Source organism: Phodopus roborovskii, unplaced genomic scaffold (assembly GCF_943737965.1).
Source record: "Phodopus roborovskii unplaced genomic scaffold, PHOROB, whole genome shotgun sequence".
Lineage (NCBI taxonomy): Eukaryota > Metazoa > Chordata > Mammalia > Rodentia > Cricetidae > Phodopus > Phodopus roborovskii.
This window is the reverse complement of record NW_026126461.1, coordinates 128,630-156,130: the sequence shown is the minus strand read 5'-3', so window position 1 is coordinate 156,130 and position 27,501 is coordinate 128,630. Positions and strand designations below refer to the sequence as shown.

At 47.1% G+C, this 27,501-nt stretch overlaps 1 protein-coding gene across 2 annotated transcripts; it reads right to left on the bottom strand.

The window, feature by feature from the left end:
• Positions 1-10,607: 10,607 nt before the first annotated feature.
• Positions 10,608-15,506, bottom strand: CUNH2orf72 (chromosome unknown C2orf72 homolog). 2 transcript variants are annotated; one of them, XM_051190702.1, is made up of 3 exons: positions 14,873-15,506; positions 12,690-12,803; positions 10,608-10,861 (listed from the first exon to the last, which is right to left on the bottom strand). In XM_051190702.1, the coding sequence occupies exons 1-3, from the start codon at positions 15,504-15,506 to the stop codon at positions 10,737-10,739; spliced, it is 873 nt and encodes a 290-aa protein (XP_051046659.1). In that variant the 3' UTR covers positions 10,608-10,736. The 2 variants fall into 2 exon arrangements, with proteins under 2 accessions (XP_051046659.1, XP_051046658.1); XM_051190701.1 differs by having other exon boundaries at positions 10,610-10,861; positions 12,690-12,806.
• Between the last annotated feature and the right edge of the window lie 11,995 nt (positions 15,507-27,501).

Below are 27,501 nucleotides of genomic sequence, written 5' to 3'. Positions count from 1 at the left end.
CAGTGCTGGAGGAGGCTTTCTGGAAGGCTTGTCCAGCCAGTTGGTGAGCTCCAAGTTCATTAAGAGTTTCTTTTTCAAGAAGTAAGGTGGCTTGGTGTGGTGGCTCACTCAATTAATCACAACACTCTGGAGGCAGTGACAGGCAGATATCTGTGGGTTCGAGGTCAGTACAGGCTACATACTGAGTTCCAGGACAGCCAGAGTTCCATAGTGAGATCCTGTCTCACAACAAACAAGATGGAAAAGCAATTGAGGAAGCCACCCATTGTCAACCTCCAACTACTTGCACATAAACACGTGCACATAAACACGTACTTGGCACAAATTTACCTCCATGCCTGTGTCTTTTGTGCAGTTGCCACCTCCGGAGGATTCTCTCCTCTCCCCAATATACAAAAATAGACTTCCCAGGTGTCAGACGTGGTGGTGCATGCCTTGAGAGTCAGTGACAGGCAGATCTTTGTGAGTGCCAGGCCACTTTGGTCTACATAGTGCATACCAGTCAAATAGGGGTTTTATAGTGAGACCTTGTGTCGAAAGGGCAGGGGCTGGTGGTGATTTGGAGAGATGCCTTTAGTGATTAAGTGGTTCATAACTGTTGTAACTCCAGCTCCAGGGGATTTGGTGATCTCTTCTGGTCTCCTCAGGTACCTGCACTCGTGTGTGTGTGTGTGTGTGTGTGTGTGTGTGTGTGTGTGTGCGCGCGCGCGCGCGCATGCCCCCCCAATAGATCCTTAAAATTTATCTTTTTAAAAAAGACTTTCTAATGAAAAAGAAGCTGGTCTCCAAAATACCAAAACCCCACCAGTCTTTATTATGATAATGAGTTAATAATTATAGATGAACAATGAGACTTGGGGGGGGTTATACAATAGCCCAGGCTATCCTCAAATGCATTATATAGCTGAGGATGACCTTGAACTTCTGATCCTCTTGCCTCCAGTTGGGGAATGCAGAGATTATACTGCTGCTTGAACCCAGGGCCTCACACACACTAAGTAAGCATTTTACCAAGTGAGCAATTCCCATAACCCCACGAAGAGTATAAAAACTGCATGTTTGGAACAGCTAATGCTGTACATTTACATGTTTCAAAAAGCAGAGGTATGGCTGGTGTGGTGGTGCACACCTTTAACTCCAGCACTCAGAAGGCAGAGGCAGGGAGATCTCTGTAAGTTCAAGCCTGGCCTGGTCTATAGTGAATTTCAGAACAGCCAGTGATATGTTGAGAGACCCTGTCTCAGTAAAACAAAACAAAACCCAGAAGTATGTGATAATATATAGGAAAAATGTGTCAAAGGAAGGGACAACATCATATATTCTTCCCCCACCTAACCAGGGTTCCCCTCCCCTCCTAGCAATGAGTCCCTAATACATCTTCAGAAGACTTTCACACACTCTTTTATGGTGTGTGTGTGTGTGTGTGTGTGTTCCTGCACCATATGCATGCCTACTGCCGTTGGAAGCCAGGGTTGAGCATCAGGTCCCTTGGAACTGGAGTTAATGATGGTTGTGAGCTGCCACGTGGTTGCTGGGAATCAAACCTGGGTCTTCTGGAGAGCAGCCAGTGCTTTAACTACTGAGCCATCTCTCAGGTCAGTCACTCTCATGTAGCAGTTTCAACAGCAGATTTACTTCAATAGGCGATGCTGAGAAAATCTTGACAAAGGTTAGTAGTAAACAGTGTTGTGTCTGTGGGGGGAGTTGCTAGGGACCAAACCCATAGTCTTATTCACTTTACCATTTAGTCTTATCCCTGGCAAAAGTACTGTTCAAGCTGCTAGCTTTGCACCACCAAGCTACTCTTTGAATAGCAGTGACTGCAGCTTATTTCTGTGGCCTTCTCAAAACAATCTAACACAGTGAGACAAGTCAATGTTTTACAGTTGCCAGAAAATTAAATGATTGCTAACGTGCTTGAGTGTATATGTGACTCTTCAATCAATAATTTAGCATTCTGAAGCCATGCTTGCTTAAGCCAAAATCCTTTGAAGGGTCAGCGACAGGAATCAAAAGGCTCTGGCCAAACAGGTGTGCATAAGAGACAAGCAGATTGAGAATTTGGGGTACAACTCCACAGAGGTACCCCCACATAAATACACTTGTGTGCTCCCAAACCCCTAGAGAAGTCACAAACAATTGCCAACAGGTAATACAAGAGTGGACTGAAGAAGCAGCCTGCCTCCATCTTAGGCTTAAAAGCATCATTTAGTAAAGACAAACTAGGTTAATTCCTGTTTGTGATTAAACCCCTGATTCTCAAGGCTTGGGCTATGCCCCACCTCTAACCTTAACTATTAGCACACCAAGGTGAATACTGGCTTCCAAGCTGACTCATACCTGTGTGCACTCGTGTCTCTTAGCTCCGTTCACCCTGCCCCTACCCTAAACTGCTCCAGCCCATGGGCCTCCCTTCCTCCAGCTTCTCATTCCTATAGAACTCTGCCATTTTGGCCATTCACACTCTTGGCCCCCCCCCTCCCTTGCCACTTTCTCTTGGTCCTCTCTTTCTCTTCCTCTCTAACTCTACCCCCTACCCCACCCCACCCCGATGGCCATGTTTGGTTTACTACTTTCTCTCTCTGCTCTGGACTCTTCCAGATGCCTCTGACTGTATTCTGTATCATATGTACAATAAAAACCTTCCCTTCAACCATGTCTTGGTGCAGCCATGTCCTTACATTGTACAATTAGGTATTTGTTTTTGCAGTGCCGGAAGGGAACCCATTGCTCTTTACACAGTAAATGTGCACAATGTTGACAACTAGTTTGTACATCATAGCCCCAGCTCCGGAATTTGATATGTTAACAACTAATTAAAAATATTTTCAGAGTTTAGGGTGTATCTCAGTGGTTAGAACACTGGACTAGCACAGGTGAGGCTCTGGGTTTGAATACACACACACACACACACACACACACACACACACACACACAGAGAGAGAGAGAGAGAGAGAGAGAGAGAGAGAGAGAGAGAGAGAGAGAGAGAGAACATCAGGGTGGCTAGTTTGCCCTGTGTAGGAGAATCGCCGTGTTTCCAGTTTGGATGGTTTGCTTGTCATTGCCACAATTTTATTAGAGCTTTACTCTATGGCTTTAAAACTATCTTACCCTTTTCAGGATTTAAATGAGCTCTACTTTTGAGGACATAGTGAAAGGACAGAAATAATTCCTACAGGATGCGTTCTGTTCTTAAAGAATGATCAAAAGTTATGAGAACCATAAAACATCTCCAGGTTCATTTCACCCACCTAGGGGCTGGTGGGCAAGCCTGGGCAGCAGTTAGGCAGGAAATTGGCTGGTCTTGAGGCGCCCTCTGGTGGTCTCAATGCTTCTTGCTGGTAGCAGACTCGTGGGAGCATGGCCCAGATCCCCAGCCAGCTTGAAACCTCAGACCTGGCATGTATCCCTTGCAGTAGAGTGGTGCAGTGGCTGGGCATCACCTGAGCCCCGCAGCTCCGGTCTCTTCTGCAGAATGGCGTCCGGTCTATCCGGCGCCATGGATTTCAAGGCAACTCAGCCACTCTGCTGGGGCTGCTTCGTTGACGACCAGTGCCATGTTTTTAGAGATAAAGTTTTTATTGTTGGGAGCAGAAATGTGACCTGCAGCAGATGACAGGAATCTCCCCGTGTGGATGCTTGATCAAAGGTCAAACGCCTGTCCACGGCTGAAATTGGCGTGGGTAGACTGAGGCACCAAATGATCATTGAAGGTGGGGGTGAGGGAAGGGAATGGCACAGGGAAATGTCCTGTGGCTCTCTTTCTCTCTCTCTCTCTCTCTCTCTCTCTCTCTCTCTCTCTCTCTCTCTCTCTCTCTCTCTCTCTCTCTCTCTGATGGCTAGTCATCTCCCAGGAATTAGGAGTTAGGAATCCCTCCTCTATAAGTCATTAGTGCCTTCCTGGTTCTCTCAGTGATGTTCACACCATGAACTACAAAAAAGCAGTCACGTTGCATTTTTGTTAGATTTTTCAAGACTGAACCCAGGGCCTTTTGTATGTTAGGCAAGTGCTCTTCACCGAGCTACTTACCCATCATCAGCTACGGGTCCACTGACCATTCTAAATGAGCTAATGCCACGGAGGAACTAAACTGTAAATTGCATTTAATTTCAATTAGTTGACATTAAATTTTTATATTCAAGTAGAAAACTTACTGATTTAATGTAATCAACTGGTATGTCAAATTAATTTCGATTCATTGCATTTCTTCCCAATTGTACAAATACTCAGTCCAGTTACTGAAAAACTTCATAGACGGAACAATTTGAGGAGGATGTGAATAATCTTATGACTAAATTTAATGGACTCTAAATACAAATTAAGCATTTTCAGTGCCGTGGTGTGCATGCAAAATCAGAGGGTAACTTGAGTCAGTTCTTCCTCTGAAAATAAATGCATAGGCTAAATGGTTATCTTATTGCATGAGTAGAGTGTTTTGCCTGTATGCATGTATGTATGTGTATCACATACATGTCTGGTGCTGGGAGAGGTCATGAGAGGGCATCAGATTCCCTGGGACAGGAGTTATGGATGGTTGTGAACCATCATGTGGGGGCTGGGAACTGATCCGTGGTCTTCTATGAGGGCAGCAAGTGCTCTTCACTCCTCAGCCATCTCTCTAGCCCCAGGCTCTCTCTTTCTACCGTGTAGGTTGCAGGGATCCACTTCAGGCCCTAATTAATTGGCAGTGGTTACTTTTACTTGCCAAGCCATCTCACTGGCTGTGGATTAAGCTCTAAAGTTCTCACAGGGTTCAGTGATTTGGCAAAACAGGATGGGAAATGCCGTGGAGACAAAGCAGGCACTCAATGCTTGTAATGCCAGTACCTGGAAGGGTGAGGCAGGAGCATCATGAATTCAAGGCCAGCCTGAGCTGCACAGCTGAGTTCAAAGCTAGCTTGGGTTAAATACTGAGTCTTTGCTTTTAAAAATGTAAAATGTTTTACTAGTCATTCCCAACTGAAGTCAATTTCGGTCTTAGTAAAGTATATATGGGATGGGGGTGTGCTTCAGTTAGTAGTGGGCTTGCCTAGCATGTACAAAGTCCTAGGTTTGATTCCCAGCCTTGCCTAAGATCAGGTGTGGGGCTAGAGGGATGGTTCAGTGGGTAAGAGAGTTTGCTGTCCAAGCATGATGACAGGAGTTCATATCCCTAGTATCCACATAGAAATCCAGGCATAGCCACACATACATGTTACCCTAGCCCCGGGAGGGGGTAAGGGTATAGGAGAGTCATTAGGACTTGCTGTCCACCAGCCTAGGAGAAAACTAGTGAGTCCCAGGTTCAACGAAAGACCCTGTCTTAAGGGAATGAGATGAAAAATGATAAGAAAGGGTATATTCATGTCCTCCTCCTTTGGCCTCTGTGTGTGCACAGAAGCTCATTTCAGGTCATCCTCAACTACAAATTGAAGGGTAGCCTGGGATATAGAAGATCCTGTATTTGAAAACAAAGGGCTGGAATGATGATTCAGCAGTTAAGGGCACTTACTGCTCTTGCAGAAGACCTGGGCTCAATTCCCAGCACCCACACAGCAACTTAGAACCTTCAGTAATTCCAGTTCCCAGGGATACAATGCCCCTTCTGACCTCCATGGGCTCCTGCACACATACTGTGCATATCAGGCACACACAATACACATAAACTTTAATAAATGTGTTTTAAAAGTATATTAAGCTGGGTGTGGTGGCTCATGCCTTTATTCTCAGTACTTAGGAGGCACAGGCAGGTGGGTCTCCGTGAGTTTGAAGCCAACCTGACCTATACAGTGAGTTCTAGGCCAGAAAGAGCTACCTAGTGAGACTCTGCCTCAAAACAAAACAAACAAACAAAACCACAAACAAACAAACAAACAAAAGAATGCTCACGATCAACCTTACCTGTTTCTTTGCCCTTTTCCCCAGGGCGGCTACTAAAAAAAATCAAAAGTGTCACATGTGCTTGCCATAGATTTCTTTTAAGCCCTCTAATTCATGGCCCTACTTTCTGGAGCGGTCCCTGTGGTCTGGATCTGGATAGACTGAAGGGGAGACACCCTCTTGTCGGGGACCAAGGAGCTGAGAGTAACTGTCCCCACATCTAGGGTTCTGGAGCAGCCAGCCCCCAGGAATTGTAGCTCAGAGTGAAGTTAGCCTAGTAATGATGCAGGTCGCCCTCAACTTGGAGACCCCTTCAACTGGTAATGAAGAGAGGGAACTTGGGGCCAAGAGACAGTGGTAGTTTCAATGTAATTGACCCCCATACTCTCATTGGGAGTGACACTATTAGGAGGTGTGGCTTAGTTGGAGTGGTTATGGCCTTCTTGGGGGACGTGTGTCACTGTGGTTGAGGTTTCCTATGCCCAGGATACTGCCCAGTATCTTTGTCGGCTTCCTGTTGCCTGCAAGATGTAGGGCTCTCAGCTCCAGCACCTCGTCTGCCTGCACACCGCCCATGCTCCCCGTCATGATGATAATGGACGGAACCTCTGAAACTGTGAGCAAGCCATCCCAATGAAATGTTTTCCTTTGTAAGAGTTGCCATGGTCATGGTGTCTCTTCTCAACAGTAAACACCTTAACCAAGACAGAGACAGACCTAGTTCTTGCAGCTAGATCTCAAAACCAAGGCTTGGTCACAAGGACTAAGCTGGGTGCTCCAAGCCCCGCTAAACATTTCGGGTAGGAGCTATGGAGAGTTAGGGAAGAAAGTAGACAGGGTTCTCATCCTTCCCAAAGCCACCCCCCCAAGGTAGGACCCCCCCAACACCCTGTTCTCCCCTCTCACCCTATGAGCCAGGGTCTTCTCCCAGTTGGCAGCCCTGTGTGTGAGGCTAGCAGAAGACTCTGGCTCAAGGTTGAAGGCAGATAAGGATGCACATAGATTCCTGGTGGTCCAGTACCACCCCACCCCCACCCCTGAGCCCCAGTACCAAGGTTGTGCAAGCAGCAGGCTGTCCTGGCTAAATTCCACCTCTGTCCCAATGCTTGATCCACTAACTCACAAAAACAGGTCAGAGTACTAGTGCAATCCTCAATAAAGCCAGCTTCCTCCACTCACACGCAGGGAAGGCTCTGTTTACCATGCAAACAGGACAAAGTCCAGGCTACGTCCCTGTGAAGCCAGCCCTACCTTGTCACTGGCTTTTTAAAAAATTATTCCTTTTGATTTTTTTTTTTTTTTTTTTTTTTTTTTTGGAGAGACAAGGTTCCTCTGTGTAGCCCTGACTGTCCTGGAACCCACAGGCTGCCCTCAAATCCACCTGCCTCTGCCTACCAAGTGCTGCAATGAAAGGTGTGTGTCACCACTGGTGGGCTGTCACTGGCATTTTAAAGCGTGAACCGCCTTCACATCTTCAGTGATCAGTGGTCATCACCATCCTGCTGAAGTTTGGTCCTTGCTTCTAGCAAAAGAAGAGAGGCTCACTGAAAAGGCCTCCACATTTGGTTCCTTTACAGGGTTTCCTGAAGGTTTGGTTTGACCAGCCAGGGACTCTTTGGGGGCAAACACTTGAACAGGAGATGACACAAATCTTACAAAGGTTTTCCCGAAAGCCGATGAAGGCCTGGGTTAGCTCTGGTTAAACACACACATATGCATACATGTCCACACCCTCTATTGTATATCAAAGCACATGCTATCTTTAAATTAAAGAGAGAATCTCCTTTTAAATATTTACTTGTGGCACTGTAAAATGACTCAGTGGGTAAAGGTATTTTGCTGCCAAGCCAGATGACTTCAGTTTGATCCCCTAGGCCCACATGGTAGAAGAAGAAACTGACTCCCACAAGTTGTCCTGATCTCCATGTGCTGTGACATGTATGTATGTGTTCCCTGATAAGTAGAAAGTAAAAACAAATAAACAAATCTATTTAATACCCGCTTCTCCTTCCCAGATACTCATTTTCCAGTTCCAGCCAGGAGGCTGTGGAGAAATCCCCTGGGCCTGAAGGCTTTTAGGGGTATTTCATTTGTTCAGACTCCTCCCCAGGGCGTGAGGACCGGTTAGAGAAGGGTGACCCATTCTGCTTCTCTGAGATACCAGAGAGGCACTGTCTGCTTTATTAGATATAAGGTACCAGGGTTGAAGTCAAAAGCAGGGGAACTAACCTCCCATTACAGGTTAGAACCCCAGGACCGGTGGAGTTTGGGGGCAGTTCCTCACACGTGGCTCCCAGGGACTCCTGACTTTCTCCAGGTCTCCAGCCTTCCTTAGGCCACTCCAACCTTCATTCCTTCCTCTAGAAGGGTCCCACAGGATCATCCCAGGTGAAACCCAAGTCTTTCTGCCCCGCAGGGAAACAGTACTAAGACAGATGGCAGGATGCTGTTTGCTGCATCTGTTCGCCAGCTGGGAAGCAGAACCCAGACTTAGTACAAAGACCTTTTCAACCACATACAAGATACAACAGGCAACTTAAACCACAACTAGCATGGATGCTGTGTAAATCACCCTTTAGACCAGAGGCTACAAGCTCAAGCGGTACTGTGAGTGAGGTGCAGGGGGAATGGGTGTAGTGGGTATTCCGACAGCAATCCATGACTTTGGGCTGTCTGACCCCATAGAGACAGAGCTTTGTAACTCTTTAAAAAGGCAGAGGGGGCAGGCAGGCTCGCTCGCTCTTGTGTGGTGGTTGGATCGGATCGCTGCTTCCATTCACTCCCATGGTAGAACAGAAGACCGCGGCAGCTCTCCACCTTGTTATCAATCATGAGTGTTCCCTAATAAATCTTTGATATCCTTTCTTTGGGACTCTCGTGAATTCACATACATTCGCCTACAGATGGGGCTCCAAGTCTGGGCTGGAGAGAAAGGTACATCCTTCCTTAAGGAAACTTGACTGATTTAAATGTGCGTTATCCTAAATTTTAAACATGGGTAGCAAATACGAAAGCTTTTTAACCCTGTAACTTCCACCTTAGACAAATTCCCAACGTAAATTTCAAGTCCCTTTCCTTGATGCAATAATGAAACTCGAACTGAAATATTACATAGGATTGGTAGGTCAACATTGTAACAGATATATAACAGCATCAAATACACCACTCTCCCCATTTAAGAACAACTTTAAATCAAAATAATTCACAATTCTTTTTGTTGTTGTTTTTTTTTTTTTTTTTTTTTTTGGCTTCCTATTTGTAATTGCAGGTGATGGCAAATTTGAATTTGACTCCCCTCTCCTTACCTCCCAAGAACTGGGATTGCAGACATGTGCACCTCATCCACTTCATATAGTGGTTGGGATCAAACTGGCATGCTAGGCTGTCCCTCTACTAACCGAACTACACCCCCAGCCTCTAGTTCATACTTGAATAAAATATGCCAGTTGGGACCATTTCACGTGGGACAACCTTGCATTACTATTTTTTTTTCTATTTTTTTCCAAGACAGGGTTTTATTGTGTAAGAGTCCTGGCTGTCCTGGAACTCACTTTGTAGATCAGGCTGGCCTTGAACCACTGAGATCTGCCTGCCTCTGCCTCCCAAGTGCTGGGATTAAAGGTGTGCACCACCACTGCCCGTCAGCCTTGTATTATTAAAATGATGTCTGCTTCTACCTCATGCCAGGAAGATGCCAACCCCCTGCACCACACTCTCTCCATGAGACTGAGAGGGAGTAGGATCAGGCTGTGGATCACCAAGAGGAAATCAAGGCACAGAGTAGGGAGGGTCCCCTCCCTTGGTACTGTCACAGAAAGAGTTGAAGTTAGGACTTCAAGGGTTGTAGCTCCTCACAGGGAGCTATGCAAAGCCATGCGGGTCTATCCACTTCTCTCTGACAGTACCTTCTCACATCAGGGAAGCCACTAGGGCCTTCCCCTTCCAAAGACTGAATTCTCCAGGAGCAGGCAGGGACAAGAGGCAACTGGTAGGCTCTGTAGAGTATATCACCACCCTATGTGACTCAAAGACTCTGAGGGAAGATTCCAGAATATTTGGGCTAGGACCCGCGATCTAGTACAAGTCAGGGGGCTGAACACCCTTGGTGATATAGGCAGCTCCCAGCAAACTTTTCTGCAAAGGATTTGGCACAGTAATCAGTGTCCACACGAGAAAGACAGAGGCCACTTTTTCCTATAGAATGCAAGGTGCTTTTGGTCCTGGCCCTGCAACACACAGACCATCTTGGCTCTGGCCTGGCAGGACCCCTCACTGCAACAGTCAGGCTTTCATTTTGGCTTGTTCTAGGAGCCAAGGTCCCAAGAAACCTAAGGGAATCTCTTCACAGAATGACAGGGAGAAGGGATTGGCTCTTCCATTTTTCAAAACTGTCACAACTGGTATTCTGTGTAAACCAGTTATTTGTGGTTGGGCCATCATACACACTGTGAGATGCCCACTAATTGCCCCACACACAGGTTTCCAGTGTTGCCTGAGGCGCAGCCTATCACTGGATGGAAAGCCACTGGGATGGTCGTCCCCTCAATCATCCTGGAAACAGAAGCCCCAGACACTGAGTGACATGTTTGCAAAGTGGTTCAGTGTCTCCTTGGATCAGAGAATTGAAGGCACAGAGAGACAAGATCACCACACCTTGGTAACAGTGAGAAACACTATGTGCGGAGCAAGTCCCTCAGGGCTTGCTGCCTAGCTGGCAACAGCGAAAGCAGAAGCCCCCAAGCAAGTGGGATCTTTGTAGTCAGTCAGTCTCCATCTGCTGAGGTCAACACTGTGACAAGGAGACTCACTGAGGAGGTCCAGACCCCAGTGTGCAGGTTAGGGCCAGTCTAGGGGTCCAGCCTTCATCTTGCGTCCTCTAAGGGCTCAGTGGCATGTGGACAGCTCTATCCTGGGCTCTAGATCCACTCCCACGGTCTTCACAGTCTCCATTGGGAAATATGGCTGTCAGTGCAAGCTCTTCCTCTGAGGCCTGGGGGTGTTCTGGAACATTCGAGAATGAAAAGATGAAGTTTATGAATCAACATCCAAGCACTTCAAGGGAAGAAGTTGGCCCAAGGTCTATGTTCAAAGCCCCCCAAAAGGGCTGGTTGGATGGCTCAGCAGGTAAAGGTTTTTGCTGCCAAGCCTGACAACCTGAGTTTGAGTCCCAGAATTCACATGGTAGAAGTAGAAAACCAACTCCCTAAAATTTGTCCTGTGACCTCCACGTGCACACCACGGTGCAGACACATCAGAAATGTAAAGAGTCAAACAAATTACAGGTCTAAAACCATTTTTTTTAAAGACACACCCCCTTTGACCCAGCAAGCCCGTGTTTAGGTGTTTATGCAAGGACACACTTAGGAGTGTGTCACTGCGCTCCTGCCACCATCTTGTCACCAGTCTACGGGCCAGCGGAGAGAAAGAAAAGCCCCAGGTGCTGGATGGTGTCTGTGAGCTCCTGGGCCGATGCTGACCAACTTTAAAGCCAACTCCACTATTTTTATGAGAGATGATGAGTTTTCTTCCAGCTCATGCTGGCTGAGTTTGGGCTTCCCTGCCAACTGATCCTCAGTCAGCATCTGGGGAGCCACAAGGCGAACAACCCGGGGTTTCTATGTATCCTGGGGCTCTGCATTAAGAATGGGGCAGGGCGCATAGTTCAGTTGAGCGCTTGCCTAGCATGCATAAGGCCTAGGTTCAGTCCCCAGCACCACACCAACTCCTGGTGGCTGCCTGTAATCCCATTACTTGGGAGATGAAGGCAAGGGGATGAGAAGTTCAAGGTCACACACAGAAACACTGTGAGTTCAAAGCCAGCCTATAATGTCCAAGACAAGACAACATGTATAAAATTGTCAAGGAGTACATAAAGAATATTTTTTAAACAAACCAAATAAACAGCAAAAGGTTGTGCATGTAGCTCAGAGTGAGGTGATTCCCACAGAATCACAAGAAGGTGTCTTGTTTTGTTTAAAATAAAAGATGTTGTATAAAACCACACACACACACACACACACACACACTCGGGTCTTCAGGCTTCGTGGCAAGCACCTTTACCCACTGAGCCATCCTACTAGCCCAGTGTACGTTCCTTTAAGTCACTGTTTGTAGCAAATTATTAGGCAGTGAAAGAAGGCTCCGAGGACAGCGAATGGTCAGCTTTGAATAAGGGACACAATCAAAGCTTACTTTACAGCATCACTCATTGTCTGACTCCTAATCTTTCCATACCTCCATTTACCAGCAAGATGGCTCCACCCTGGAGTTACTGCTTGTCTAGTCTTAGAGCCTTTGTAGGTCCAGGTCACCAAATATCCCTCCAGGAGCTACTGTGGTCCCCTCCAGCTGGAACCTGCCTCTAATCTCTCTCTCTCTGTTTCCACTGCAATCTTTCTGCTTGTGTCTAAGACCCTGTGTCCCTGAAGGGCGTCCTGGCCCCCATGTGGCCCAGCTCTCCACTTCAAGGCCTTCCATTGCCACCTGCACCTCAGGCCTGAGGACCTCGGAGGGCTCGTCCTTTTCTGGATATATCCGCTGGCCAGCTTTGCTCAGGGTACTCACACACCACTAGTTCCTTAGCACTTACGGTTCTTCAGGGGACACTGGCCTGCCCCACACCCCCACTATGCATGTGGAATTCCTGTCCTATAGATCTCCTCACGTCTTCACCAGGTTGGAGAATTCTTAGGGCAGGAACTCTGCCTGACCCAGCCTGAGCCCTACTTGGAAGGACAGATACCCCGTGTCCCTGCTATTCTCAGCATGGAGACAGTGTGTCCCTAACGCCCCTGTATTCACTCAGGATCCAGGCAGCCAATGTACTTACCTTGAGCTGGGCCTCGGGAGGAGGTGCATCCTCCTCGGTTCTTCCTCTGGTTCCGAGGACCCCAGGAAAAGCAAGTCAGTAGGCCAGGGAGGCCCGGTCTTTCCCAGGCACCTTCTGCTAGAAAGAGTCCAAATCCCCAGGGCAGAGGTCAGCTAGTGCCTGCTTCAGAACCAAGAGGCTTTCTTCAATAACCCAGGACTCCTGACTTTCTACTGCCCTGCTTTCATCTGTCGGGTTATCTCACTTCCGACTCATACGTTTCTGTGATATGTGCACATGCTGGGGAAACCTTACCAACAAGATGACGTGAAATCAGTCACAGCTGCATACCACTAAAGTAAAGACCCAGAGCAGCCATTTCTCCTCCAGTTTTAGCTCCAACTCTCCCTTCCTTCCTCGTTTCCCTACCTCACTTCTTCATTTGTTTATTTGTCCATTCATTCATTTATTGTTGAGACAGGATCTCTCTATGTAGCATAGGTTGACCATGAACTTCCCATCCTCCTGTCTCAACCTCCCAAATGCTGTGATTACAGGTATGCATCGTTGTGCCTGAAAGGATGATACATCTGCTAAGGTCCCATTTTCTAGAGTGTTAACGTTTATTTCAAAGCAAGGATTTGGTCGTCCATCTTGGGTGCCAGGCAGGGAGTTAGGAAAGGGGAACCCGGGGGTTGTTAAACTCTCAAGAGGACAATGACAGAACCATGTGGTCATTGCTGAGAGAGCCAACGACCGACCGAAGGTTCTGTATTTCACTAGTGACTGCAAACAGGAGTGAGTGCATAGGATTTTCAGAAGGTTCCCTGAGGGAAGAGGTCCAGCTCTGAATGGAGGAGGGATGGGGTGAGCTGCAGAAAGAAGAGGAGAGGGGGTTTTCCAGGCTGGGTCACAGCCATGTGCACAAAACCATGGCTTGAGTTAGATGTGCCCGGTGGAAGGAGAGCTAAGAGAAGAAAGGCTTAGTGAGTTCTTTTTAGGTGCCAGCTCATTAGTCTGGGGAGAAGTTGTGTGAATTCCCTTCTTTCCCTCAAGGCCAGGTAAGAATCAACTGACCCGATATTATCAGAACAGGAATATATAGGGTACTTATTTCCCTCACTTTTCAGGATGCTGGAGGTTGTTCAGCCTCTATAGAAGAGAAACTGGGAGGCTAGGGGAGCCTCCAGTGAGAGAACTATTTTTGACAGGCTGGCAGGTGCAAGTGTGACATTTGGAACACCAGACAGTGTCTCCCCCATAAGAAAGGTCTGACATTTTCCAGTGGCTGGCTAATGACCAATAGCAAATGCCTCGGAACGCCCCAAACAGCCACTTACTAACTCAGATGTTTCCTATGGTAAAGAGTAGATTGAAAGAGAGTTAAGCAGTCCCAACCTCTGACCCGGCTCCACTGAAGGCCCACATTTTAATCCCACTACACGGCAGAATTCCTGCAAATTCTTCTGCCCTAGGACATCTGATCTGTCTGTGATGGAACAGCCCCCGGCTGGGTGATGTTCTCACACCCTTCTCTACACTTTGGGAGAGTGTGGAAGGAAACAGTGATCCGGTGATCCCCTGTCTCACCTGGCAAAGGCAGCCAGCGATCAATGGAGATGTATCCTAGGCGGGAAGCCAGGAATCACTGAGGTTACTGTGGTCTCTGTCCCTCGCGCCCTTCCCCACACCAGCTCCCTGGCAGTCTATTTCATGTCTGTGCCAGGGACCGTGTCCGCCTTTCACCCTTCCACGCCGAGCCTCCCAGCGCTTCTCACCCTTACTCCAAACGCCTGCACAGAGTCCTAAAGCTCCAGTCACTCTCCCTGCCCCTCCCCGCCTCCGTTCTTCACCATCCCCCACGCACACCACTCAAACTTTTGCACCCCGAGACTTTTCCATCTTCTTCCCCTATCCCCAGTCTTCAACTCCTACATTTTTGTTCAGAGCAATCCAGCCCTGTCATTTATTTACTGACCAGTTGTACCCTCAGCTCCTTGTCCCCCATCTCATGTTCAGTCGGGACCTGGCCTGACAGACCCAACTCCTTGTCCAGTGCCAGCTCACCTTAGTCTGAAAGGCCTTGTGCTCCGGGCTTCAGTTTACCTCGGTGCACAACAGAGTTGGGGTTCAACCGGTCTAAAGGGACTCAAGGCTTCCCCAGACGCCTTCATCCGTACCCAGCCCGACCCGCGCAGCCTCACCTGGTCGACCTGGCCCGGCAGCTTGCAGGGCCCTGCGGGCCGCCTCCTGGACCGCCAGGATGGAGGCCGGGGATCCGGGACGGAAGGCGGCAGCCTGCACCGGGCCCCCTACCTGGCGGCCGAACACCGTGCGCAGCAGCGTCTCCAGCAGCTGCAGTTCCGGCGCCACCGCGTCCTCCGCTCCCGAGTCGGCTACCAGGACGCCGACCAGCGCGGCGCCCTCCCGCCGCCGGCCTCGTACATCCCGCAGCATCTCCCGCAGGCGGCGCCGCGGCTTCCGGGCGGCCAGGGACGAGGCGCGGCACAGCACGAAGACGAGCGGCGAGCGGATGGCGCGCTCTGCCTTCGCCCCCGGAGCCCGATGCGGCCCGGTGGCTTCCGCGGTGCACGCGCTCTCGGTCTCTGCGCAGCTCTGCTTGCCTGGTTTGTTCAGCTTGCCCGGCTCCGGCCCCGGCTCCGGAGGGAACACGGCGAGGGAGAAGTCCCGCAGCAGCGCGCGGCTCTGCTCCCGCTCCCATAGCTCGCCCACCAGCAGCACCTGCCCGCGGCCGCCCGCAGCCTCCACCAGCGCCTGGAAGGACGGCTCAGCGGGGCTCGCCGGCTGCTGGGCTAGCGCCTCCAGCTCGCTCTCCATGCTGGCGGCCGGCTCCTGCTTGGCGCCCGGAGCTCCGCAATCTCCTCTACGGACACGCCCCCGAGGGCCGAGCCTCCCAGACCCCCGGCTCACTGGCTGTGCCCTGTACACTCCTGCCCTAGCACATTGAGTATCACTCACTCACTCACTCACTCACTCACTCACTCACTCACCCACCCACCCACCCACTCACTCATTCATTCACACACCCATTCCCATACATACTTACTGAGCACCTAGTGGGTGCAGGCTCTTGGGGAGCAGAGAGTGAGTGGACATTAACGTACTCACAAATGTACCGGCTAAGGGAAGACGGTTTTGAACGCCGGAGCAGATTTATTTATTTATTTATTTATTTATTTATTTATTTATTTATTTAATGTGTATGAGTGTTTTGCTTGTGCACTGGTACCAGCGTCTGATCACTGGAACAGGAGCTATGGATGGTTATGAGCAGACATAGGAATGCTGGGAACTCAACCCAGGTCCTTTGCAAAAGCAGTAAGTGCACTGGGTCATTGAACCATCTCTCCAGCCCTCCTCCCCACCCGCACCCCCCACCCCCCATGAGACAGGATCTCACCGTTCTAAGAATCTAGAGCTCCTTTAGCCTCAGTTTGGGATAACACGCCTGTGCCACCATTCCTAGCTTCTGGAGCTGATGCTTATTTTGGAGGAGTCCTACAGGGCTTGGGGTTAGGGGTTTCTTTTCCAGTGCTTTGCAATCAAGATGGAGCAGAAGAGTGGGTAAGACCAGGAGTGAGAAACGAAGCATGGCGTCCTAGTTTTCATTTCTGTTGCTGTGATAAAAATACTCTGACCACAAACAATTTAGGGAAAGAAAAGAAACAAAGGGCTTATTTTAGCTCACAGCTCCTGGTGGGAGCGCATCGCTGCAGCGAAGTGACTGACGGAGGAGCTCCAGAGCACTGGCCACCATCACACCCAGAATCAAGAGCCCAGAGAAAATAACACTCTACTTTGTATAATCACACCAAGGAATGGTGTCACCCACTCTTAGGCTGGGTATCCCCACATCATTTAAGTCAATCAAAATGATCCTGGACATCACCCTACACCCCCCTCCCCCGACTTGCTCACAAGCCAACCTGACCTAGACGATCCTACATTGAGACAGGTGATTCTAAATTGTGTTAACAACTAGAATCAACCATCACACAGGGCATATCTCCTCTACCCAGCTCTCATTTTTATTCTCTAACACTTCCTTCAAATGGACCAAGGTCACTATTTCTACAAGTACTTGTTGACCTCTGAATACTGCCTGATGTAGTGTGGGGCTGTTGTTCCCCATGAACCATAATCTAAAGCAATGGTTCTCAACTTGTGGGTTGAGACATCCCTGGTGGTTAAACAACCTTTTCACAGGGGTCACCTCAGTCCATAGGAAAACACACATATTTACATTATGATTCATCATAGTAGCAAAATTACAGTTATAAAGTAGCAAGTAAAATAATTTTATGGTGGGGGGGGTTACCACAACATGAGGAACTGTATTAAAGGGTCACAGCATTGGGAAAATTGAGAACCACTGATTTAGAGTTAGATGTGGGATGCTGGCATGCTCTGGAGTTGGGGTACATGTGTAGGTAGGTGCGTATCGTGTATGTATCTATGTCTGTGTGTCTGCATGTCTGAAAACCAGGTTAGAAGCAGGAACATTTCCTATGATTCTCATGGACCAGGGCAGCTTTGTCCAAAAGAACATCCTGTGAAATGTTTTTCCTGCCCTGTCTGTGCAAATGCAGTCGCCCCAGGCACCTGTGGTCATTATTATTGTACACAGAAGAAGAGCCGGTGCAAATGACTTTTACATGCTATTTAACGTCAATTTAAGTGGCTTGTGTCTAACCTCTTTATTTCTCCTTTCACTCACTGCATGGTAATTGACCCAAAGGCTGTTGGTATCAAGACTTTTTTTTTTTTTTTTTTTTTTTTTGAGGCAGGGTTTCTCTGTGGCTTTGGAGGCTGTCCTGGAACTAGCTCTTATAGACCACAGAGAACCACCTGCCTCTGCCTCCTGAGTGCTAAGATTAAAGGCATGTGCCACCATTGCCCGGTGGTATCAAGACATTTTAATGACCATATAATTTTAATTCACCATATAACCCAATTCTCTCTTTGAAATACCTTCTTCCCTACCCTTTATAACTATGCTACAGCATCATGGAGGGGTTTGCATGTCCATAAAATGAATCTTTCTTGGGTAGCTACTGTATGCATGAAGCAGTCAAAGGTGTCCAAGATGCAGCCCTTCCCTAAGTCTCATTGTCTAAGCAGTTGTTTTAGCTAGTATTTGGGAAGGCAACATATTTCTTCTCCTTCCCCCACCCCCATTCTTCTTGGTTTTTCACGACAGGGTTTCTCTGTGTATCCCTGGCTCTCCTGGAACTCGATTTGTAGAATAGTCTGGCCTCAAACTGAGAGATGCACCTGCCTCTGCTTCCCATGCTGGAATTAAAGGCGTGTGCCACCACCACCCAGCTAAGGCAACACACACACACACACACACACACACACACACACACACACACTGGTTCTCACTAATGGGTAATGAGACTCTTCCTTTGCAGACCGACTCTTGAATTCCCCTGGAAGGCTGCTATGATGTTCAAAGCAGAGGTCGGGACCTGGATGTTTAGAGATAGATGCAAGGCGGGGTTCCTTCACCAGGTCAGTGATGCAGTCACTTCACCTGTACAGACTGGGCACCCATGCTGGTGCTGGGCAGCATCTGTGAACAGGCAAGCTCACCTCTACAGAGATGGCAAGTGAGGGCTTGGGGGGGCACTCAGAGGCAGTAAACAAGTAAACACACAGCAGACAGTTTCAGATGTGAAAAAACAATATATAGCTGACAATGCAGCCCTGCTCCCTTCTGAGGGCACAACTCTGATACCCCAGGAGCAAGGGGTGAGTGAATAAGGACCATGACAAACTAATGTAGAAACAATAGGCACCCTGCATGCCCCCTACCCTGGGCAATAAAAGGGGTTAGGTTAAGAGAACTTGTCACAGTTGCCCACCCCACCCCATTCCTAGCTCAACATCCACTGTGATACCTGGAGACAGAACAAAGCTGTGCCATCCAGGAAAGGGATTAGAAACACAATGATGACATATTGTGTCCCCTCCTTTTACTGCACCGACCCTAGGACCCAGCTCCTGTGAAGAACAGTGGCCAGAGAGGGTGCTCAGGAATTACTGAGGCAAATTTATCTAGATAAGGAGGGCGCACATGAGTGTGGCCAAAACCACATAATGCCAGCAGTAACTGGCCAGCAGTAACTGAGCCTCCATTCCTTAAGCTTCCAGAAGTGATACAAAGTGATGCAGGCTTTAATCTTTTAGGTGCAACTGTTGCTAGCCTAGGCAGCTCACATCCAGGGAAACATGAGCTCACTGGAAACAAGAATTATCACTCTATAAAGGCTAAAACAGAGGAGACTTACAGGGCATAGAAACTAAGTTTCACCTCAGTGTAAATATCACACTGTAACAGTGGCATGCACAAATGAAAGTATGTTCCTTGTCTTACAGATATTTGGAAGTTGTCTTAGTTAGGGTTTCTGTAGTTGTGAAGAGACACCATGACCTTGGCAACTCTTATAAAGGAAAGCATTTATTTGGGCTGGCTCTCCTATAGTTCAGAGGTCTAGTCCATCATCATCATGGTGAGATATGGCAAAGTGCAGGCAGACATGGTGCTGGAGCATGGGCTGCGAGTTAATACAACTTGACTTACAGGAAGCAGGAAGTGGACTGTCTCACTGGATATGGCTTGAGCATATGAGACTTCAAAGTATGCCTCTACAGTGACACACTTCCTCCAACAAGACCACACCTCCTAATAGTGCTACTCCCTTTGGGGGTCATTTTCTTTCAAACCACCACAGAGGTATTCAGGAAGTGGCTAATAGAGAAGATCTCCCTTCCGTAGGTCTTTGGGGACTCCGCTTTTAGAGCAGTGATTATTCCATCATCATACCACCAAAATGGCAGCCAAAGCTCTAGTCCTCACATCTCCCTCTGAAAAGCTTGATGGTAGTACTGAAAAAAGAGCAAAGCTCAAACACTCCATTAACATAACAGGGGGTTGGGGGTATGTCTCAGCGGTGGAGGACTAGCACATACTCATCAATACATACATGTCTTAAAAAAGAAAAAGAAAGAAAACTGTGCCATTTAGTAAGGAAAGGAATATGAATGAATTAAAAGCTGCAGGTGAGAAGGTTGCAGAAACAGTAGCTATAATTGTCAGCCAGTTTAATACAATTAAGAAGAAACCTTGCCACTCACACTGAGATGATAGAGAAGGTAGCTTGACCCCACCTATGCTAGATCCCATTACAGATGGTTGTGAGCCACCATGTGGTTGCTGGGCATTGAACTCAGGACCTTTGAAAGAGCAGCCAGAGCTCTTAATCATTGAGCCATCTTCCCAGCCCCTTAAATATTTTTTAAAGAAAGATTCTAACTTGCGAAAATTCAAATTCATTTGAAAAGAGGGAGGCTGAACTTAGAATGCAACTAAAGGGATTCCATGCTTGGAGATAATCTATGGCTGGCTACCATTTGCTGTTAAGGAGCCCAGGGGGCACTATAGCTGTGGTAGCAGGAGGATAGACTACCTTTCACTATGGCATCAAGACCTTGGCATAGTCATCCACGCAGTGCTGGCTTTATACGCCTGAGGGGGGGGGGATGCATGAGTTACATAATGGAGGCTTATACCAAAGTTCCAGAAAGACATGAGACCAGGCAATGAGTGTCAGGGTCATATACCCTGCAACGAGATCACCCAGAAATTTCATAAAACTGTGAAGGTGAAGCCTTAGTTGCAAGGGGGGGGGGCATTTTGGAGATACCCACCAAGAAAAGCTACAAGCATAGAGTAGAACAGGCCTAAGGGAGGCTGTGTGTGCTGCAGTCGGCAGAACCTAAGAGGTGGTGCTACCAATGGCTGTTGGAGCCCAGGTGACATTGTAAAGGGCCCCCCATTCAGGACCTGGAGCTGAAGAACATGCCATTTTCCATGGTGGGTTTCCCTCAAGTTTCGCCTTATTTTCCTTTGCTAGGCGCCTGCTGTGGCATAGTCCTTTACACTGTGTGAATATATGTTGCTGTGATTGGTTTAACAAACAAGCTGACTGGCCAGTAGCTGAACAGGATACAGTTAGGTGGGAGAGCCAGGCTGAGAATGATGGGATTAGGAAGGGCGGAGTCAGAGGAGTTGCTAGCAGATACTGAGGGAGCGGAGCGGGAAGTGAATGTGCTATGCTAATAAAGGTACCACTACCCGGCAGAGCGTAGATACGGGAATATGGGTTAACATAAAACGTAAGAACTAGTTAGTAATAAGTCTAAACTATGGCAGAGCATTTATAAGTAATATTAAGTCTCAGTGTGTTTGAGAGTTGTTGGTGGGACAGAAACTTCCGCCTACATGTTCCCATTTCTCTTTTTTTGGAGTAGGAATGTTCATTTTGTGTTATTGTATTTGGAAGTATATAATTTGTATTTTTTATTTTACAGGGGCTAACAGTTAAGAGGTTGTATGAATCTTGGAAGAGGTTTTGCACTTACATTTTTGAACAATTTGGAACTGTCAAGACTACAAGACTATGGGGACTTTGGGAACTTTCTTTCTTGCTTTTTCTTTTTTTCCTTTGCTTTCTTTTTTCTTTTTTTTTCTTTTTTGAAACAGGGTTTCTCTGTGTAGCTTTGGAAACCAGGTTGGCCTCAAACTCACAGAGATCAGCCTGCCTTTGCTTCCTGAGTGCTGGGATTAAAGGTGTACACCACCACTGCCCAGTCTATGGGGACTTTTGAAATGGGAATGGATGCCCTTCACACTATAAGATTGCCATGTGTCTAAAGAACCCGGGGGATGGGATGTTATGATTTTAAAATGATGTGTTTGGATTGGAAAGGTAGTTCAGTGGGTAAAGGCCTTACTTGCCGGCCCAATGATCTGAGTTTGATCTTTAGATCCCATGAGGTGGCAGGAGATATCTGAGAGTTGTCCTATGACTTCCACATGCATGTGGTGGCATGTATGCGTCGCTTATACATGCTTGCACCTGAACTTCCATGTGTGTGCAAAGCAATAAATTAAATAACAATAAAGTAATGTGTTTAGGTATAAAATTGATCAAGAACAGACTTGTAATGATTAATTTACCTGTGTATGTGTATGAGGGTGTTTCTGAATAGATTTAATAGACAAAAGTCCCATCCTGGATGTGACTGGCACCATCCTCTTGGCTGGGATCCTATACAGAAAGAAAAAGTAAAAGGTAAAACGTGATCTGAGTACTGGGAGTCATTTCTCTCTGCTTCAAAGAAAAATTCATTTGTAAGCTTTATTGTATTAAAAAAGACAAACCTTGAAACAACAACAACAACAAATCACACCCAGAAATGAACCAGACCCAAAGCATGTACAACTTAATGAATACAATTAGAACTGTCATTCTGAAGCTGTAGAACTTCACATTGGGTCTCACACTTGCCACTTTTGGAATATGGAGACCATGTGACCAGTTGTCTCATGTCCCTGCTGTTCCCTTTCTTGCTACCATACCTTGCCCATCACAAGGGACCATGCTCTTAACCCACTAGACAAAACAAACCCTTTAATGCTCAGGTTGCTTTTGTCAGTGCAACAAGAAAAGCAATTGTGTGTGCTGGCTGCCTAGGTTTTCGTCAACCAACACACTCTAGGGTCATCTGGGAAAAGGAACTTCAGTTAAGTAAATGTTTCTATCAGATTGGCCTGTAGGCAAGTCTCTGGGGGCATTTTCTTGATTAATGATTAATATGGAAGGGTCCAGCTCTCTGTGGGCGGTGCCACAGATGGGGTTGGTATAAGAAAGCAAGATGAGCAAGCCAGTAATCAGCACTTCTCCATGGCCTCTGCTCAATTCCTGCCTCCAGGCTCCTGCTTTGTCTTCCTTCCCTGACTTCCCCTGGAGGATGGAGTGCAATCTGCAACATGGAATGAATTATTTTCTTCCCAAGTTGCTTTTAGTCATGGTGTTTGCATAGCAATAGAAACCTACTTAGAATGTACAGCAAGCACAGTGGATTAAATCACTTTTCAAACCTTTTTAGAGCCAAGCCAGCGAAGCACAGCCTTTTGGCTCTCTCTCCTGGCCCCTGTTCTTTTCGTCAGATAGAATCTCTAACCCATGAGAGGAAAGCAGAGTGCCAGAACTCTTTGTTGTGGCTTCTCACCTCATCTCTGGCTTGTACCCTGCTCTATCAGTGCCAGGCATGGGGTGGGGCTAGAGGTAGGTAGTGATTCCACCAAACACCAGAGCACAAGCCTAAGGTGTTAACCCTGATCCCCCTTCCCTACTTATTATTTGCCTTGGGGTGGAGACTATGTGGGTGTTTCTCTTGTTTTTATATTAGCTTCTTAGCATCCTTATTGACCTCCCTCTTCCTCTGTAGCAAGTCAGGGTTATGTTCACAGAAGGGGCTCACTTTTCAAGGTCACTACCACCTCAAAAGTGAGCACAAGCTAAGAGGATGGCAGGGCCAGGGTGAGTCAGGTGAACAGAAAGGGAGTTGATCCCTTTAGGTCACCTCTTTAGAGAGTATGGGCATGTCAAGGAGCACTTCCTGATAAGGCTGGATCTCCTGAACTATCTATCCTCTTCTTGGGCTTTCAATCCCCAGGTAACAAATCCCAAACTTTCCAGAGGTGGGATTCGAGGTAGACCAGATAGAGGAGGGAATGTTAAACAAAGGTTGGAGTCCATGGCCAGCGAGTTTATCTTTAGCTGTGCTATTTACACAGCAAAGGTTCTGGTATGAAATTAACAGGAAATTACAAAGACCTTAAAAACAAAAACCAGGCAGGATGCCAAGAATCTTTCTTCTTCCTGGTCATCCACACCCTAGGAAGCAATAGAAATCCAAGGGAGCTCTTCTTTCTTGTGTTCAATGGCTGTAATCAGAGACTGGGATTTCTGAAACCATCTGCCCTTCCTGTCTACTTCAGCAGGATTTAAGTGGGGATCAAGGGTGGCATGGAAGGGCTAGTTTGGAGAACAGAGGGCACATTTTTGACCTTTTTGCCTTGTGTCCCCTTCCTCTTCATTGCTTCCTCTCTTTCTGCCCATTTTTACTTTAAAGGTTTTCATTTTCCACCATCCATTCTTTCTCCCTGCTTCTCTCTCTCTCTTGCCTGACTATTGTTTCATGGACCAAGCAATAGCGGGTGGGAGGGAGAGACCAGGAGCTTCTTGGGGAGTTGCTGTAGTTCAGAGAAGAATGAGGGTGGTACAGACAGAAAACATTCTGACAGGAACTGTGGGCACTCACTGACCAGCCCTGGGCTGTGGTCTGGCTGCTGGGTGGCCAGACAGGGCACCACTATTGGAAGAGTTCATTTCTTCATTTACTTGGCAAGGGTTAGTTTCAGTCTGGCGCAGGAAAATATATTTTCATGCCAGCTGGCATTCACATGGAGGTAATCATCTCAGTTGTACTTGATGAAGGTATCTTAAAAAGTCTGGAGGAGGGGCTGGAGAGACGGCTCAGTGGTTAAGAGTGCTGGCTGCTCTTCAAAGGACTTGGGTCTCATTCCCAGGTCTCACATGGCAATCCACCACTATCTATAACTCCAGTTCTAGGGTGATCTGATGCTTCCTTCTGGCCTCTGCAGGTACCAGGCAGACATGCATATACTGTACAGACATATGTGCAGGCAAAACATTCATACACATAAAACAAAACAAAAACCTGAAACTTGAAAAGCAAAACAGAATGCTGTGAGACAGAGCCCTGGCATAAGGAAGCCACTACTGTATTGTCAATATACCCGGGAGTACTTAACAATATCAGGAGGAGGAGCAAACAGGCTCCTGGAGTGTGCCTGCACTGACTGAGGTAGCTGGAGGGGACAATCCTATGTGCAGAGACACTCAGCATGCAGTGGCCTAGAGTGCATCAGCACTTGCCACCTTGGTGTCCTGCCCATGGCCCCAAGGTAACTTCATGGGAATCTGTCATTATCTGACTCTCTGGCAATGGGTACAGCTGACTTGTTAATTAGTATCATAGCGGTCTCAAAGCCACTTGATTTGAGTCTCTCTCATTTTTTTATTTTTTGAAACAGGGTTTCTCTGTGTCCTGGAACAGGCTGTCCTGGAACTCATTGTGTAGTCCAGGTTGGCCTTGAACTCACAAACATCCACCTACCTCTGCTTCCCGAGTGCTGGGATTAAAGGTGTGCACCACCATGCCCAGCAAATTGGGTCTATTTTGCAATCTAGTTGGCCTGATCAAGCAGGGGGTTGAGCCTAAGTTTCTATGGTTCAAACTTCGTGGGGAAATGGTGCTGGCCCAATGTGCTCAGGAAGCAACCATGGTCTTTACAAACTTGTGTGGGTTGATCCTTCCTTATTTGGATGGCCCCTGTTGTGGTTTGGCTGTCTAAAGTGTGTCCCCTCAAGGGTTCATTTGTTGGGAGCTTGGTCCCCAATAGAGTGACAAGGTCACTAGGGTTCTCTTCCTGTACTCTCAAAGAAATCAATCCCACACAGGATAAGAAACTCCACAACTTGGTAACCCTGCACCTTTGAGCTATAGACTCATTGAGCTAGGTTTTTCAAAGACAGTGGCTTCCCGTCTCTAACCCTGGAGAACAAGACACAAGCCAGAGATTTACACTGCAGGCTTTCAAAGGCAGGGACATGTTGCCTTGAGCCTTGCGTGCTGTGAAGCCAGTGTCCAGCACGCAGTGTTACAGCTCTGATCTTGGCCTGCTAGGGCTCTGGGCTCTTAGCAACTCTAGATGGCTTAGCAGCTTTCTAGAACTGTCCAGTCACTCATGATTGGGACTCCATTGTAACTGCAAAGATTCATAGCCTCTTGCCTTCCATAGTCTCCACTCTCTTCAGCCCTTGCACTCAGTTATTCTCTGGAACTTTCTTTTTCTTCAGATGCTGCTGGGTTGTCTGGGGCTAGAAGCTCTGGGAATTGCCCATTCCCTGTGGAGACAGTTGAGTCTACCCTAAGACCAGAGGTAGACAATGGGTTTTTAGAGGCCTGTGTTAACTATACAGGGGAGACTATGGGAGGGAAGTCCACCACACAGCTATTCAGAAGTTGCTCAAAAACGCAGACCTTCTTCCCGCATTCTGCCTGTTTTTGCTCAAGTGTGTGTGTGATTGGTGAATGAAGAGTGGACTGAACATCTTCCAGGACTAGAAGGACAGTGTAGGCGAGGAACAGATCTCTCAGAGATATAGGGCAATAAGGATTGGGGGAGGTGGACTAGGCAGGCAAGCTGGAGTTCTAGGGTACAGATAAACTAAGGGTGCCTTTCTTGGTTTCTAGAAAAATATTGGAACCAACAGAGACTGGGTGGTGATGGCACACACCTTTAATCCAAGGCCAGACCCTGGCCTGCAGAGTGATTTCCAGGACAACCAGGTATGCACAGGGAAATCCTGTCTCAAAAAATAAACAACAACAACAACAACAACAACAACAAAGCTAACAGAACACATCATTAACAAACTAAATGATACTGAGTTTGCCAGGCAAGAGACAGAAGGATAAGTGGAAGAAAAGAAATATAACAGACACATAGAAAAGTCCGAGGTGTTAGTAGTTAATAGCAGCAAACTAAATACATAAAAAGCAGAGATCGCCAGACTGAATTTAAAAAATGCAGAGCATTCACCAAGGTTGGGTCAGGAAACTAGTCTCAATGAACTTCAAAGAACTGACATTCATCCCTATTCCCCATGCTCCCAGACTGCAAATGCAACATGACCAGCTACCCCAGGCTCTTGCTGCCACGATGAATTGTACTCTTCAACTGTGAGCCAAAATACTTTAAAAAAACCAAAAAAAAAAAAAAAACAAGCAACAAACACACATGATGTGAGGTATTAAGTCGGTAATCAACCATAGCGATATTAAGTTGTAATCAGTAATCAATCCTAGGACTATTAAGTTGTAATCAGTAATTAATCATAGGAATAATAAGTTGCAATCAACCACCGTAGGATATCTAGAAATCACTAGACTGTATGAGAATTGCACAATATACTTCAAATTGACCCATGGGACAGATGAAAAAGATCATAAATGACATTAAAAATATTTTTAATTGAATGAAAGTGATAGTAGGGAGTTGGGGAGATGGCTCAGTGGTTAAGAACAGTTCTTGTAGAGGCCCAGGGGCTGGATCTCAGCACCCACATGGTGGCTCACAACGATCCTTAACTCCAGTTCCAGGGAAGATGCCCTAACAGACACATCACAGACACCAGGCACATACATGAGGCACGTACATACACACAGGCCAAGCACTCATACACATAAAGTAAAATAGACAACTCTGAAATGAAATGAAAATAAAATACTAAAAGTTGTGGGATGCAACCAGATTGGTAAGTAAAAGAAGTTTTTAAGAACAGCTATGAACTAATGGTTACAATGAGCCCTCTTGACTCTCACTCGACATTTTTGAGTGAGAGAATTCTGTAGTTTTCCTGATTCTGTCCCAATACTATTTTTCCTTTGTGCTTAGGGGAGACAATTGGTCTTTGTAGTTCACAGATCTCTGTAACCAGTAATGGCCTTGAAATATTTCACCTGACTCACCTGGGTCTGACTTGGATGGTGACCCTTTTAGACCTCAAACCTGTTTTAAGATGTTCTGGAAGTAGATATGAGTCAGGGAGAGAGTCAGAAGGCAGATTGTGATAGATTATTGAGTTAGTGGCCCTCGGGAGAGCCACACCTCCTGCTATTAAAATTCTTAGGTAGATTTGTATGGATTCAGGCCATGGCTAACAGGACATTGGCCAAAATAAGGCAAGCCAACTTGAACTATGAATAAATACTGGGGTGTGTCCAGTTGAAACACTATTGGAATTCAGCCACTGACCATTTCAGACATTGCCGAGAGAAACCAAGAGGTTGAGAGACATCCTGGGTTCTT

Bases quoted from the DNA above. Each gene is read 5' to 3' on its own strand.
- CUNH2orf72 (XM_051190701.1), bottom strand. From the start codon at position 15,506: ATGGAGAGCGAGCTGGAGGCGCTAGCCCAGCAGCCGGCGAGCCCCGCT. The intron at 12,807-14,872 runs GTGAGGCTGCGC...GACTCTTTCTAG, and splicing joins TGCCGGGCCAGGTCGACCAG to CAGAAGGTGCCTGGGAAAGA. The intron at 10,862-12,689 runs GTAAGTACATTG...CGAATGTTCCAG, and splicing joins CTCCCGAGGCCCAGCTCAAG to AACACCCCCAGGCCTCAGAG.